The 15,623-nt window shown below is 42.0% G+C and overlaps 1 protein-coding gene across 3 annotated transcripts in view; it reads left to right on the top strand.

The window, feature by feature from the left end:
* The window catches only part of CYFIP1 (cytoplasmic FMR1 interacting protein 1), a 75,293-nt gene extending 60,407 nt beyond the window's left edge, over positions 1–14,886 (top strand). For all 3 annotated transcript variants that reach the window (XM_042041291.1, XM_042041301.1, XM_042041311.1), the window contains 6 exons: positions 7,691–7,821; positions 10,094–10,166; positions 11,321–11,415; positions 12,556–12,794; positions 13,675–13,822; positions 14,289–14,886. In XM_042041291.1, coding sequence (XP_041897225.1) covers positions 7,691–7,821; positions 10,094–10,166; positions 11,321–11,415; positions 12,556–12,794; positions 13,675–13,822; positions 14,289–14,453 — 851 coding nt within the window. In that variant the 3' untranslated portion in view covers positions 14,454–14,886. The remainder of the gene's footprint in view (positions 1–7,690; positions 7,822–10,093; positions 10,167–11,320; positions 11,416–12,555; positions 12,795–13,674; positions 13,823–14,288) is intronic.
* Positions 14,887–15,623: the final 737 nt, after the last annotated feature.

Raw genomic sequence — 15,623 nt, 5'->3', positions numbered from 1 at the left:
ATCAGTTTTTAGTCTGGCTTTGGTTTTTTGTTCTGTTTTTTTTTTCCCCATAACATCATTGAATCATTGAATGCTGTGCTTTCTGAAAGTACTTAATAAAGTTTTAAGACTTCTGTATATAGGGCAAAAGGATGACAATCTGTATAGAAACAGACTTAAGACATAACTGATCTTGAGCTGGGATGTCCACAATAGTTTCTATTTCTAGTCTTTCTCATAAGCATGTTGAGCTTTTCCCTTAGCAAACTAGCCTCTCACATTTTTTCTGTTCAAATGTCTAATTTAGATAACCCAAGTTCTCTGGAACAGCCTCTATTCCCTTTTCCTTTGCCCTCACCAAATGCAAGATAAAAGGAGTGATACTGCTGGGAGGCAAACTGGTCCTGCCAGAATAGTTATGTCTGAGGCTTGTGTGGGGTGCATCTTAGCCTCTCAACAGGAGGTGTGACAGTTGCAGAAGAAGAAATGGCATTGAAAGCTGCTTGCCACTATAGAGAAATAATTGGCTAATTAGTACTTATCACATTGTTCACTGAAATTCTGAATCTGCTTCCCCCTTCAAAATATTCCTCCTCCACAACTTCTAATTAACACAAATTAGTCCTTCCATGTGCCACCCACCTCCTGAGTTTATTTTTCCAGAGTCACTTAGTTTTATTAAATGCCACTCCAACTGGAATGAGGTTGGGTTTTTTCTGCTTCCCACAGCTTGCTTGACGTTCATTACCAAGGTTAAACGAAATCGAGGTCTTACTAAGTGTTTCCTTCCTGTTTGTCTCCCTGGAGCATAGAAATGGATGAATCATGGTAGTTAGGAGTATAAAAATAATCTATCTGAGGCTTTTAGCCATTCATTAAGTTCTGACCACAAAAGCAGTAGGTATTCTCAAATATAGACAATGCATCACCAGGATCTGTGATGCTACACGTGACATTAAGAAGCTTGCCAGAAATCCTCACCTATAATGGCTCAATATTTGGCAGGAGATGCCCAGGGATTTTAGGAGAAACCTTTCTCTTAAGGTTAATCCCTCCTGTAGGAAAGGCAGAACTTTACTGGTACAATGGTAACAAACTATTTTGACCTCATATTTACTCTTTCAAAAGAAATGCCATATGGTTAGATGCCTATGGTACCAAGAGATCAAAGTAACTCTTGGTTTTACAATTGAATATCATACCTAGTTGTAGAATTGGACTGCATCTCAAAACCCCATGTGATTCTCTGCTCCTTTACTGCCCCAGTTCCTGTCAGGTTTTGTCTTAACACATGCAGTTTTCCTGTTATGAGCTTTTTCTAGCAGTGGATGCGTAATAACCCCCTGGAGAGTCTCTTGCAAGAAATGGCAGAGACAGCCTTTATCGCAGTCATACTGTCTCTCCCTTTCCTTTCCAAGTTGCCAGACAGAAGAGGCTTGTGGAAGATCAGGACACCTCCATCCCTCTCTCACATCACAGAAAACCTGCCCTGTGTTCTCTGACACCTCCCCATTATGGAGCTGTCTGCCCTTGGAGCAGCACTGGCTGATAAAGGAAAATGTTCTCTGTGATGAGGATGTGCTGTAGATTTTAGCCTTCATCTGGAGAGGAACTGCCAGACTGTAGAAGGGCAGTCTCAAAGCATTCTTCCTTTGAGTCACTGTCCTCTCCTTTCTGTGCTGAATTCTCTTTAGCAGTCTTTGCCACACCTTGTTTATGTGTTTTGTCACAGAAAATGCAAGCCAATACACACCAACTGTCGTCTGTTCCTTCCTCTGCCTCCAAAAGCTTCCTCAGAAGTTATTAGTTGTAGTAGTAAGCCTGAGTGCTGTGGGCTATGTCTGTGTGCGGCTTATGTTCTTTCATAACAAATCATTTAATAACTTCTTTATAACTGGCACAGCCCACATATACAGACCAAAACTGTGATTCCAGTCTTTAGATGAAATATGTAGATTCTCATCTATCTTGAGGTAATATGCATTTATTAATTCAGAATTAATTTCCTGTGTCCATTCTCTACGTGCAAAGTGATTTAAGCATGCTCAGTAAGTAAGCCTCTAGCTCTTTCATACACTTCAGACTTTTCATTTGGAGAGTTTTGTTTGGACTCTGCTGATTGCAATTCATAATCAGCCCCTCCATAATCAGCCTTCTAGACTTGTGGATTTCTAAATGGTGATTTATTGCTGCTAAAAGGAGCAGGGTACAGACAGTGGCATCAGAGTTGTTCAGGACTCCTTTCTGCCAATGGGTTTGTTTCCATAGGAACAGTCTAAAGCAGTGGGGAACTTGTTCATCTTGTAGTCATAAAAATATTTGTCTAAAAATACATTGAGCATAAGGATTTTTAAAGAGACCTTTTAAAGTTGCTAAAGATCTTAAAGGAATATTTGCCTTTTAAGAGTTTAAGCTTGAAACTTCATCTTGGAGGTAATATTTTCTTCTGCTATTTTTTAAGTATTTGAACATGTCATTCCTGCTTTGATGAATGAGTATCCTGCCACTCTGAAGTGTCATTGAATACCATGAGGAAAGTAGTTTGTCAGCTCTGCTGTGAGATGAGGCTTTTGTCACTGGTATACCACTCCTCCAGAAGAAATTTTTTTAAAAATCAATGAGCTTAGCAAGATATAAAGTAGCCAGAGAAAGTAGCCAAAATGTGTATTTTTTTTCTAAGTATAGCATTTCCATGTTTTCTTCTTTAAAGAAAAAAATCAACAAAACCAAACCAAAGAAACAGAACACTCAAAGCTGGTGCAGGACAAAGCACTCATTATCCCAGGCCATGACCTCTTGAAATCCCACATGTTGGCATGACAGTTTGGGGAAGCCCCGCAAAGCCCCATGCCACCGGCTGCTGTGTTCCCATCTCTCCCTGGGCTGATTGTGCTGCTGGCAACACCTTGTGAGCTGTTTCTGCACAGCAACCTGGCAAAAAAAGAGTCTTCCACCCCTTCTTTTTCTGTAATATTTCAGGTCAGAGTCTAAGAGCAAGCCTGGGCTGGGAAGCATGGGGAAGGGCAGCAGTGGCTGGAGGCAGCGAGGGAGGCATCACTTGGGGTGTAGCAGAAGGGTTTGTAATTCTACCTGTTATCCCAGGGTTTTGTTCAAACTCAGATAAGGAGGAGAATAATTTAAGTGAGGGCACAATGGCTTAAGTCCACATTGGATGAAGGAAGTGTATTCATAGGTCTTCCTGAAACCTGTCCACTGGAGAAAGATTTGCAGGGGCATCTGAATTCATTAGATATGCAGAACAGTGGAATATTTCTTTCTAGAAAAATAAACACAGTGCACAGCCTCCATGGTTGTAATTCCTGGATTCCTGTATATGCTTAAACCTGATTAATATTTCCATTGAGGGCAATGAATGGCAGCACTGTTGATATGCAGAGTTAATGATGTCTTTTGTAAGTTAAAGAAGTATTTGGATACAGCATTTGAAGGTCTCTATGAAAGTGAACATACAAACTAAAAGTCATTATAGCATCCAGTTTCTTGGGAGCAGCTTTGCTATTGCAGGTTAGTAGATTTTATTTGATAATAGTCAAGTCAGTTCTTTGCAGAAAATAACCCAAAACACAATTAGACCAAGAATTATAATCAAGGTCTAGTTTGTTTGTAGTCAGAAATTCAGTTCTAGAATTAACAGCTCATTTTTGTCCTACTCTTTTAGGTACCAGAATTGTTACAAGCTCTGGAACATGTTTGATTTCAGTCTGTAGGTGTGAATTGAGAAATGAAAGGTGATCAAAGTGAAGGACTTCAACCAGCTTTGAGTTGCATGTGTTGATTTGCTCTGACTTCCTAAATTAATCAGTGTACAGACTGCACAGCTGAAACTTGGCATCTGCTGTTTGAGTGCTGTTGAGATAGGATTTTCGAAGCAGAGAGGAAACCTAATCCTTTACTAATCTTCTGTGCTTTACTGGATCTATTCTATATCAATAGTCTTCGCTTCTGTTGTGATCTGTGTAAATCAGAAACTGGGATTATAGAATCAATTTTTATGACATCTAATGTTGCCCCATCTGCGGGAATAGAGGGATTTAATTAAAACTGATTTCTTGGAGAGGAAGAGCAAAAAAAACTTGGTTCATTTACCTTGCAAAATTCTGTGTATATATAATTCAGTAACTTATAAATTCCACCCACAAACAGAATTAGAGGAAGAAGGAAGGTTGAGGACAATTAAGTGAAATTAACTTTCCCAAGACACTTGTTCTTTTTCAAGGGCTTTAGTAGACATACATAGTCTTTCATAAGAATACACTTCTGTGTACTGTGCACAGAAGTGTAATTTGGAATGGCATTGCTCAAATGTTAAATGAAAACGTGATGATGTATTTCTGCCACAGGACTCCACTGGGGAGCAGATTGGTCTTTCATCAGAAATAGCCTGTGTAGTTCTGTAAACTTTCTGCTGTTCTGCTGGTAGATCAAGCTTTTGATCTAAAGGGAAGAAGTACACTGATAATGGCAGCATTTGGAACACCTGCATACTAAATACTGGCTGTCAGATTTTCAAAATAATATCACAATTTGATCATGAATGCGTGTGGGTGTGCATATTTATATATCTGTATATGGAGACTGGGGCTTTGAGTGAAGAAATAAGTAACTTTGTTAAGGACTTTGAGAGGAGCTCTGTCATCTGGAGTGACTGTAAAAAACAGTAAGTAATTTTTATGGTATGAACCTCAAGCCTCTTTGACTTCCACTATCCTGCTGCTTTTGGGTGGACTTAATGTCTCTTTTTGGTTTCAGTCACATTTTCAATATGAGTTTCTTGTTTCTGGTCACAGTTCTCTGTGCTGCTACTCCTGGTTTCTCTCTGTACCATCCTGCTCCTTTATATTTGCTTTAGGGAACATGGGTTATTCTCAGGATTTCACTGCCCATGAAAAAATAGGTCTCATCTTTCCAGATGTCAGCCTTTTTTCTGAAACTCCCCACGAAATCCACAGGCTGGGTAGGGGATTGAGTGGAGTCTGAAAACTCTACTCTTTTCCATCCCTGTCATGACCGATGGTTGTTTCCCTGTTGCAGCAGCAGAATCTTCCTTGCTGTTCTGCTCAGCTTCTGTTTCTCACCAAGCTGCTCCCCACTCACCATACAAGCTAAAGGGAAGAGCGTGCCCATGGCTGTGCGTGTCACCAATATCCTGTTTGCTCAGATAGTGCTTTCTCTCCATGATGACCCTGTGGAGAAGTCTACAGTTCCTCATTGTGTTTCAGGAAGTCTTCCAGCCCTTCTGTTGGTTCACCATCAGTCTCTTTGTATGTGGCAGATACTAAGACCAGAAACATTGGTAGATGTTCTAGTTTGATTTCCTCTATGGCACAGGCTTAAGTCCAGGATAACACAATAGACTTTTGTTTGCAGAAAGTCTTGGAATGAGGAAAGTATTTGACTTCTAGCAGTTAATCCCTAGAAGACCTTTCTTTCTAGTCATGGAAATCCTTTCATCAACAAACACAAAAGAGATACTAGGGTGTGCAACTAAAACTGTGTGTTTGTGATAAAGCTGATTTCAGTTCCCTAACTTTGTGTTTTCTTCCTAGTGTCAAAAACTTTTTGGGGAAAAATTTTCAACCTTTTCAGTCTCATCTTTAAAATGGGAGTCCCAGTATTCAGAACTGCAGCATCCCATTGCCATGGTGGGCAGGTGTGTTTAAATGACAAGCACAAGTGTTCACTGCTCCTCACACACCTGGGGATTGTGACTGGCCTGTATCCTGCAGTGTTCAATGAACACTGACAGCCTTCCCCACAGCTTTTCTATTCCACAGTCCCTGTATTGTGGGGAGGAGGGAATTGCTGGTGTGCTGGCATTGTTTGCTTTTTAGCTAGTTGTAAATGTGTTACCTTGGAATAAATTAAGCTCAGCAAGCACTTGCTACGTCTAACCTTTCTCCATCAGTTTTTCAGTTCTGTTTTTCTCTCAAGTCACCGAAGCACTAAAGTTAGGTCTGAAATTCACCTCCATGTGTGAATGAATGAATGTGTGTGGGAACAGCTACTGTTAATTTTCTATTGACAAACAGTTCTTTGAGATGTAGCAGAGGCAGCCCTGCATCCCCTCATCGTGCACTTTACTGACGTCTTGTGTTACTAATTTTAATGATGTGAGGCTTTCTGTAAAAGTGTGTGGGTTACCTACGTAATTCTTTCCTTCACTGTATGTTTTCAAGTTCCTTTGCTGAATTTGAGGGATTTCCTTGGAAGAGATATGCTGCAGGCTGTATTTCATGTTTATGTTCTCTCCAGCTGTTGCCTCACTGGGTAGATAGCCAAGTATGATCTCCTGCATGGGAAGTGTTCATTAGTTGTGTCAAAGGAACTCATGGTTCTGAAGGGCATCTGTGTTCTCTTTCCTTGAAAGCAATTCTCTCAATTGCTTTAGGTGCAGTTGGGTGGAGATTTATCTGCCTTAATACAGTGTAATGGAAATGAACTGCCATGTACAGCATACAATTTGAAAGCTTTTTATGATGCATTTTTTTCTCAGTCAAGTGTTTTGGTGGCTTTTTAGAAGGGCCCGGCTTATGCAGAAAGATGGAGAAATGCTGCTAAAAATTAATTAGTAAAAAGCTGAAGAGCTGTCTGACTTACTGTAGTTCTCTGCTCTTCCTCTCCCATCCTGCACATGGCTTTAACCTCTGAAAGGTAACCAGACTGGGTATCTGCAGAAGCTGCTGAGCCTGTGGTTTCCTGGGCTTCTCTCTAACCAAGGGACTGCCCAGCCTTTCTGAGGCTGGAGGGCAAGGAGCTGGAAGTCCTTGCATGTTACAACATGTCCAGCATGTTACACATCACTTTTGTTTAGGAGAAGTTTGATGGAAAAGACGTATATTTATGTAAACTATGTGGGTTTGAAAATCATAATTTTAGCTGGTTTTTAACAGCTTTAGGCAAAACTTTGACAGAAACTGTGCTTGTCAGCAGGATCTGGTGTACCCTTGCCAACAGAGCTTGACCTGTGATCTCTCTATTTGCTTTGAGATGTCGCAGATCATCACCTCTGGCCCTGTGGCACTGGTCATAGTCGTAGCCTGATACTACCCCTCTTCCCTGTATCTTACTTCTTTGTTCCTTGCTGGCTCTGTCATCCATGAAAATAGCAGCAGTGGATCGAGATGGGTTGGGTGGTGCAGCAGGTTGGGGAGCAGTGGCTGCAACAGGACTTAAAGAAGATGAATGAGAGCTCTAGTCTCTCTTCCTACCCCTGGATATTTTTTTCTTATCTCTTATACCAGCTCCCTTCTCCAGGAGTGAAAAGTTAGGCACTGCACTTTGCATGATTTGTCCAGTTAAAAAGGTCAGTGCACTGGCTTAACACTTCACAACCTCTGAGTTTTAATGCATTTAATGCTGCTCCTTTCAGTTTCCTCTAGGCTGCACGTCTGGAGATAAAATCTCATTGCTGATACATGGAGAGGGAACTCTAAACCTGCACCCTCAGTTATTTGTATTCTCAAACAGTGTATGGATGCACATTTGTGCAACCTTTGAGTAGACAAATTGGTTAGAAAATCAGAGGGCTTTTGAAGCAGAAGTTAAAATTAATCCTGATCTCTATGACTCTTATTCACATGGCCAGTATCTTTTGTCTGCTTTCCTGAGATAACAATGTGCTCATGTGATCGTCACTAGATTTCATTCTGGCTCCTGAGACTTTTTTTTTTCGCTTCTCTTGTGATTTCAGGTATCTTGGAGTTTTTTCACCATCAGTTGAAGGACATTGTTGAATATGCAGAACTGAAGACTGTCTGCTTCCAGAATTTACGGGAAGTGGGAAATGCTGTCCTGTTTTGCCTCCTCATTGAACAGAGTCTGGTAGGTGCCTGCTGTGCTAGCTTAAAATCCATCTGTCTCTCAAAATGTACTCTCATAATTTTGTTACTAACGTCATCAATAACAAGGTTGAAATCTGAGAGTTTGCTGTTACTGATGGGCAGATGGGTAGAAACAGTTCCCTGCACTCACCTCTTTCAGTCTTGCAGGGGCTTTCATGTCTGTTAGATACAGTGATGCCTGACTTTGCTGGGTGAGAGACGTTGCCTCTTGCCTGGTACCTGAGGATCTGACACTGTGATCTTCACCATAAATTATAATCACATCTGGCACTCCTGCAGCCAGTCACAGTGTGGCCACTCTTGATGTCAGCGAGTTGTGCGTCTGGTCCTGCTGTATTCCTTTCTTGCATGTCCCTGTTAAGGTGTGAAACATCACAAAGTTATCATGGACATCCTTGGACATCCTCCTTGCTGCTTGGATGGCTGACAGTGGTGCAGAAATTCACCCATCTGTCCTAGCTTGAATGAAACTGTGAAACGTGTCAGTCTTTCAGCTACTTCTGATGTATCTAGAGTCTGCCTTAGACTGTGCTAACCTGCTGACTGCTGAGGGCACAGTGCTACAATTGATCTTTATCCCTACCTTCAGTTTTCTTTTCCCACCCTTCTTCCATGTTGTTACTATTTGCTGTTCAAGCAAGATGGCCAGACCTGTAATTCCTTTTTTTTTTAAATGCTTTTGGGTGCTTACAGAGGAAAGGTGAGCATTGGTAATGGATCAGAACAGCAACAGGTGTGCTGGCTTCCCTTCCTTTACCTGCATGGTGCTGTTGAATCTTGGGTGGGGCTCTCTTCCTGCTGTGCATACCAGCACCCTGCCCAGGCTGTGCAAGCTCACAGTGCTGCTGAGGTTGGGCAGCACGCAGAGATCTTTGCTGACTGCAAACCAGCCACGTCATTTCCTCAGCAAGCTGGCTGGGGGCCTGCTGTTGGACAAAAATAAACCTTCATGGAAGACTCCTTCCCTAGGGTGTATTAAAGCTGTAAGGTAATGAAGACATGCTGTTCTTCAGAGTTCCTGCTCATGGTGTTAGAGGATCCCTCCCTGATGGGGGTGAGTAATTGGAGGGCTGGGTGACAAGCAGCAAACCTGTAGCCAATAGTGGCACAGCTGAAACAGAATGAGAAGCTGGATTACTTCGGATTCAGGCTGAGTGGGTACGTGGAGAAAGGCCAGGCAGGTGAGGGCCCTTACTCCCTCCTGGGAGGATTGAGGGTGTACCAGAGTGATGCCAGCATGGAGGTACCTTCTTTGGGACACCGCCAAGGTTACCCTTTCTGGTCATACACCTGGGCTCGCTGCCTCTCCTCTTGTTCTTGTCCTCAGTCAGGCCCCCATGTCCTGTCATGTATTTCAGTATTTTTCTATTGTGGTCATCCATCATAACTAATATAGACTTCAGCGTGGTGCAAAGCGTAATTCTGAGTATATCTGTGGCAGTGGGTCGGTCTTGTTTGTCCTGGCTGCCTAACAAATGCATTTCCCTGGCTGGCATCAAGGAATTAGACCTGGAAAAGGCACATGAGCCCCAGCACCCTAGCCTTGCTAAAAGTATGGAGGAAGACCAACTTTTGTAATATTAGTATTGAGGGATTACAGATTAGTAGGGCCTCTGCTTCAAAAATGAGGAGAGAGTCTTAGCAAGGTCATGCATGTGCTGCTGGTCATCTCTGCATTTTCTCTGTGCATACGCACAGGAGCAAAGAAACAGGAGATATCTGTCTTTCTTTCCCCTGTCCCTAAAGATGTAAAATACTTCCTAAGACATGGTTCTCTGCTGCTGTCATATGTCTCAGCCTGCCTGGCAGGGAGATGCTCCCACCACGATAAACTCCCATTAGGATAATGGGTTGTGGCTCTGGTAAAAATAGCCAAGCAGTGAGTCATCTTCTTGCCCTGTTTGTCTGTGCAGGAACCGTCTGCCACTTTCCCACCGAAATTACTCATTCTGCATTAGTTTATTTAATAAATACCCCGTCCTTTATGAACCGCCAGCTGAGGGTGGGAGGGGAGTTGCTGGAGTGTTTTCGTGAATTCAAAGTAAGCTGGTGAAATGAAGTGGTCCTTGGGAGTGATCCATGAGGAGAGGCAGGGCTCGGAGCGGCTCCCTGCGGTGGTGACAGAGGCCGGCTGCCCTCTGGTGTTTCTGCAGCGGCATCGACCTCCATTTGGAATCCCGTTGTGGGGGTCTGGTGTGGTTTGGGGATTGATGCTTCTGTCCTAAATGCCTCTCGTTTTCTTTTTGTCCCAGTCTCTAGAGGAAGTGTGTGACCTGTTGCACGCAGCGCCATTCCAAAACATCCTGCCCAGGGTTCACGTCAAAGGTATGGGCAAAGTGAAAATACCTTCCTTGGGTAATGCTTTCTCCTTCCCCTGCCTGCTGCTGCAGTTCCAGTAAACACCTCCAGCCACCCTTTACTACAGTGCTGATAATTACAGGACAGAGGTATCAGATCCAGGTCTGTTTGCCTGGCTGAAAAAAACAAATGTTTCCTGGTGATGCTCTATGCATATTACAAGGGGAAGGGGAGGAATGCCATGACAGGGAAAAGCAGGATGGATGCCCAGGGCAGTATTATCCTGCTTTGTGGATATAGTTGAGAGGCTTTTTTGAAGCTGCTGTTTAGCTTACAGAATTGTCAGTTAAATGGGGTAGGTTTGATCACACAGGGTGTAGGGAGTCTGTCAGCAAGTAAGTAAATACAAGTGGTCCCTGTAGATTTTTCATGTCCTTTTCACTAAACTGAGTATGCAGGAGTGAGTATTTGCAGGATTGCTTCCTATAGTATCTGTTCTCCTCATCTTTCATCACCAGAAACTGAGCTGTCCACCCTTCCCCTTGCCCTCTCTTCTTTGTTTCTCTTCTGTCTCCTTTCTTTTCCATTTCTCACTGCTGGAGCAGCTGATTTGTTCTGCTTGGAGAAATCCCATCAGCTACAAAACTCTGAGAATATTTCCAGGCTCACAGTAGCTACTTGCACCTCTACATAAAACTAACCAGACCATTGTAGACAGTATTTTCCCATTTTCTAGAAGACATTTCCTACTTGCCATTGTTGAGGGAGTGCCAGCTGCTTTTTAGCCTTACTATACACAAGATTCCATCCTCATTTTACCTCACCTTCTAGAGACAAACATTTTATACATAAAGACAACTTAGTTATCTTAGCACAAGTGGGGGTCAAATATCTAAGCAGCAGCAGCATAACAGAGCCTTATATTCTTCCTTGAATTTAGTTAATTAGATGTATTCTACAACAAATCCTTCTTTCTGTTTGCATATGTAATGTAGCATTTTAAAATATGTGTGTTTTTTTCTAAAAGTGCCTTGAAGATTAACCAGCTACTTAGTACTTAAATTGCCTGTAAAATAACACAGTTTTCTTCCTCACTGGATAAAGATTGTGTTAAAATAAAAATTCTCTTCGTTAATTGCAATTTATGATTGCTCTCTTCGCTTTTTTTCCTGTTCTTTCAGAGGGTGAAAGACTTGATGCTAAAATGAAGAGACTGGAATCAAAATATGCTTCACTACATTTGGTTCCTCTCATTGAAAGACTTGGCACACCCCAGGTAATCTCTCTCATTTGTGCCAGAGGCAATTAAAGAAATTTCTGAGCATCAGAAAGCCTGTCCTGATAGCTCCATCAGATAGCACATCCTGCTTGTTCACACAACAGGATTTTTATTTAGACCCATGAATTTGGTAAAGCTGTTAAAGCTTAGAAGTTTAAAACATTTGAGACTGGGGCAGAAGTGACACATTTGGGGGAAAATGCTAATTGGTATGTATGTTTACCATGGGATACTATCCCAGTGTAAGGTCCAGTCTGGGGGCTCCTCCTGCAAATTCCACCAAAAGCAATGAATTTTTTTGTGCACATGAGTATATATATATATATATTTTTTTTTTTTTTTTTTTTTAAAACATTTTGTCACTCTTTCAGCCACTTAGAAACTCTTAGAAAATGAGCTGTCATTTGAGCTGAGCTCTTCTGGAAACAGTGACCAAAGAGAACATTCTTGAACTGCCTTTGCAGCTTCAGCACTATTCCCTTTTCTCCCAGTGTGAAGGTGCATTAATCCCCTGCTAACTTTAGCAGTTTACTAGTGGTTGAGATGTGAATAGTAGAAAGTAAGAGCAGAATGCCCTGAAGCAGAGTTTAGGCTGCTTTTGTCATTGTAGGTGCTGCAGTTCAGTAGGTGCTGCTGCACTAGGAGAGAGCTGTCTGTGTGATGGCACCAGCTGGGACAAGCACAAACAGCATTGCCTCCTATGGATTTTGTCTGAGCCTGTTGGTGCTCCTCTTTGGAGCTTTCTCATCTGGTAACAGCCGCAGCTGAGGGAGGTGGGCAGGAGAGTGCAGGCAGGAGCTACAGCAGAGCTCTGAACTCTTGGTTTTGCTTTCTGCCTCCATTCAGACAAAGAGTTCTTCAAACTACCCTGAAATAAATCCAGGACTAGCATTACTGCAGTTAGTGTTACTCACTTTAAGCCTGTGTGCTTGAAAAGGCTTTTACAACTTTCTCTGAATGTTTTTCCAGTGACCTGATCCCCAGGTTAGCAGTCTGACCTCATTTGAAGTCAGAAGACACTTCTCTTAGAATAAACCACGTGAAACTGAAAAATGCGTTGTATTCATTCTTCTAAATAAAATCTTCTGGTGAAGTGGCTTTTACCAGGATTTTGTGCTTTGTTTCTCTCTGCTTCAGCAAATAGCAATCGCGAGGGAAGGGGACTTGCTGACCAAAGAACGCCTCTGCTGCGGCCTGTCCATGTTTGAGGTCATCCTGACGAGGATACGCTCCTTCCTGGACGATCCCATCTGGCGCGGACCCCTGCCCAGCAACGGGGTGATGCATGTGGATGAGTGTGTGGAATTCCATCGCCTCTGGAGCGCAATGCAGTTTGTCTACTGCATCCCCGTGGGAACACACGAGTTCACTGTGGAGTACGTGCTGCCAGCTGCCCGCAGTCCCCTGTGGGCAACAGTGCTTGGCTTGTCCTGTCGTGGCAGTGGGGCTGGAACGGAGGCGTTTGAGTGCCTCTGCAAGAGCGTAGTGCAAAACCAGGGAAAAGTGCTGCCATCACCGGCAGGGGCTCATGATCTATGAACACAGATACTATTGTATCTGCAGTGAAAATGACCCTCTTTTTAAGTATTGCCAGTGTATAATGAATGATCCCGTGACAAACAGGCCCTAGCACGTGTCTTTCAATAGGGGTCATACCCCTACAGGCATTCAGCTTAAATAAAATAGCAGCATATTTGTGCATTTATCTTTAACAAGTATTTCTTCTCTGAATAAGAGCAAGAATGAGCACTTGGAATTTAACATGATTAACATGAGTTAACCAGGAACTGTTGTTTGTTCTTGGTTTTGTTGCTTTTGAGACTATCCTTATTTTGAAAAATTGTTGAGCCGTGACATGCTTTTTACTGAGCAATTAGAAAACAGCATAGGGCATTTGCTTCCTTTCATGCCTGCAGCCTAAAGGAGCAGAGTGGTGTTGAATTCTCGCTTTTTCTTTGAAAGTGTTGTTTCCACTGAAAATGAAATGTCATGTCACAGGAGTCTAAACGGGGAGTAAATGTTTTTGGAGTAACTTGGCTACATAAAATTGAAGAAGAGGAGTTCTGTTTTTTTGTTAAGCATCCATTTGAATTGTTTGTGATATCTCCAGTGATAATCAATATACCAGAGCTTTTGCTTTCTAGATGAATGTCTAACATATTTACTATTTAGTGTAGTGGCTGTTTACCGAGTGTTTACTGTGACTGTGTTTTGAAGATGTAGGTGAAACCTGCTCTGTGCTGTTTCCTGTTCCAGGCAGTGCTTTGGGGATGGCTTGCACTGGGCTGGCTGTATGATCATCGTGCTTTTGGGACAGCAGCGGCGCTTTGATGTCTTGGATTTCTGCTACCACCTGTTGAAAGTCCAAAAGCACGATGGCAAAGATGAGGTTATCAAGAATGTGGTGAGTTGAAAACATCTGTATTTGCTGTAGTAATAAAGACAACATCAACTCAGAGCTGTTTGTACTCAGATGCAGCATAGATGTGGCAATCCTTTTTTTTTAGAATGAATTGCTGAAAATGAGGGCACCAGGATTTTCAGAAACAAAAGATTAAGGCATTAGGCTGGAGTTGGAAGACTGGTCAAACAGAATTCTGACCAGTCATATATATGAGATTTTTTAATGCCTTCCATCTCATATATGTTCATTCCGATAATGGCAAGGCTGCTGTAAATTGAGCTGCTTTGTACCCAAAGCAGCACTGTCGAAAACCAAAATGCACCTTGGATTTCCATTGGCTTAGCAGTGCAAGGGAAGCATTTGTAACATTGCTGGGAGAGGTGAGGTAGCAGCATTTGCTGCTTTTCTGGCTAAGGCTTTTCATACCCAAAGCTAATTCCTGTGTCTGTTTTTTTGATGTTTGCAGCCTTTGAAGAAAATGGTTGAGAGAATTCGCAAGTTCCAGATTCTGAATGATGAAATAATTGCTATTTTGGACAAGTATTTGAAGTCTGGCGATGGAGAGAGCACACCTGTGGAACACGTGCGCTGCTTCCAGCCACCAATTCATCAGTCCCTTGCCAGCAACTAGATTCTCACCTAACAATACTTTTTGCACCTATTTAGGCTAAAAGTGTGAGAAAAAAAGCAAGAAACAAAACCCACACTGACAGTTTTAAAGAATACTCTCATCTGCATTTTTCAGTACGCCTGTGCCATTTGAGTGGCACACTGTTCTCTCCAGTCTCCAAGCACAGTAACAGTATACGACCCATACTTATTTTTCTAGACTAAAATTTTATACACTTTGATTAAAAGCCTGTAAGATTTTTGAAATCTCTTTGCATTCCTGTCCCGAGGTGGCCATTTTAGACTGGACTGGTATAATTTTCCCCTGAAGCTATCGAAATAATGGCTGTGGAGAATAAAAAACTGGGTTCTGTAGAAAAAAATTTTTAGAAATCAATGCATAATTGTTTGTATTAGAGCCTTAATTGCTTAATTTGCCTTTATTAAAAAAAAGAGAGAAAAACAACAAAACAAACTCTGCTGGTGCTTTGTGAATAATTTTCTAGTCAGTTGATTCTTCTTCCTCTTTGCAGAACTATTCTCAGAGATCAGTAATTATGGAAATGAAGGCTATTTAAAGTGTTTGTTTCAAAGTTATTTAACATGGAGGTGACCAACCGACTGATCTTTTTAAAAGGTGGAAGTTGGATTGATTAGAATGGGGACTGTTTACTTTTTCCTAATGAGAGCTTCTAACATAGCTTATGTTTTGGTTGGCAATACATACCCAAACACGTTTACAAGTGATGATGAATTCTTGTTTATGAGAATCTTGACTACGGTGATCAGGTGTAATCTATCCCAGTACATAAACTCTAATGATGTTAATCATGATTTACTATGGAAAGTATTTGTTCAATTACACTTGCTGTATTATGCAAACACTGCATCAGTAAAATTGTAAAACGTTGCAACTATAAAAGTTGAATTTTAAAGCAAACCATTCAGCCAAAAGTAGTAACTCCTGCTTGCTTACTCCAGGATCCTATCAGTTTGTCAGCTGGCTTTGGGATCAGCCCTAACCAAGATGTTAAGATGGTCAGAACAGACAGAGACAGGTAATGACATGCTTTACCCAGGATACGGATTTATGGAGATGTTGCTTGGTTAGTGTTTCTAACCTATAGTGTGAAACCAAGAATGCATCTCTTTGAGAACCTGTTTTTCTCCTTTCCCTCTTACTAGCTCCTGG

This window comes from Corvus kubaryi, unplaced genomic scaffold (genome assembly GCF_017639235.1).
Source record: "Corvus kubaryi isolate FWS band 111438036 unplaced genomic scaffold, C.kubaryi_AGA036_p1.0 133, whole genome shotgun sequence".
Lineage (NCBI taxonomy): Eukaryota > Metazoa > Chordata > Aves > Passeriformes > Corvidae > Corvus > Corvus kubaryi.
Note: the sequence above shows the minus strand (reverse complement) of the source record. Positions and strands in the feature narration are given on the sequence as shown.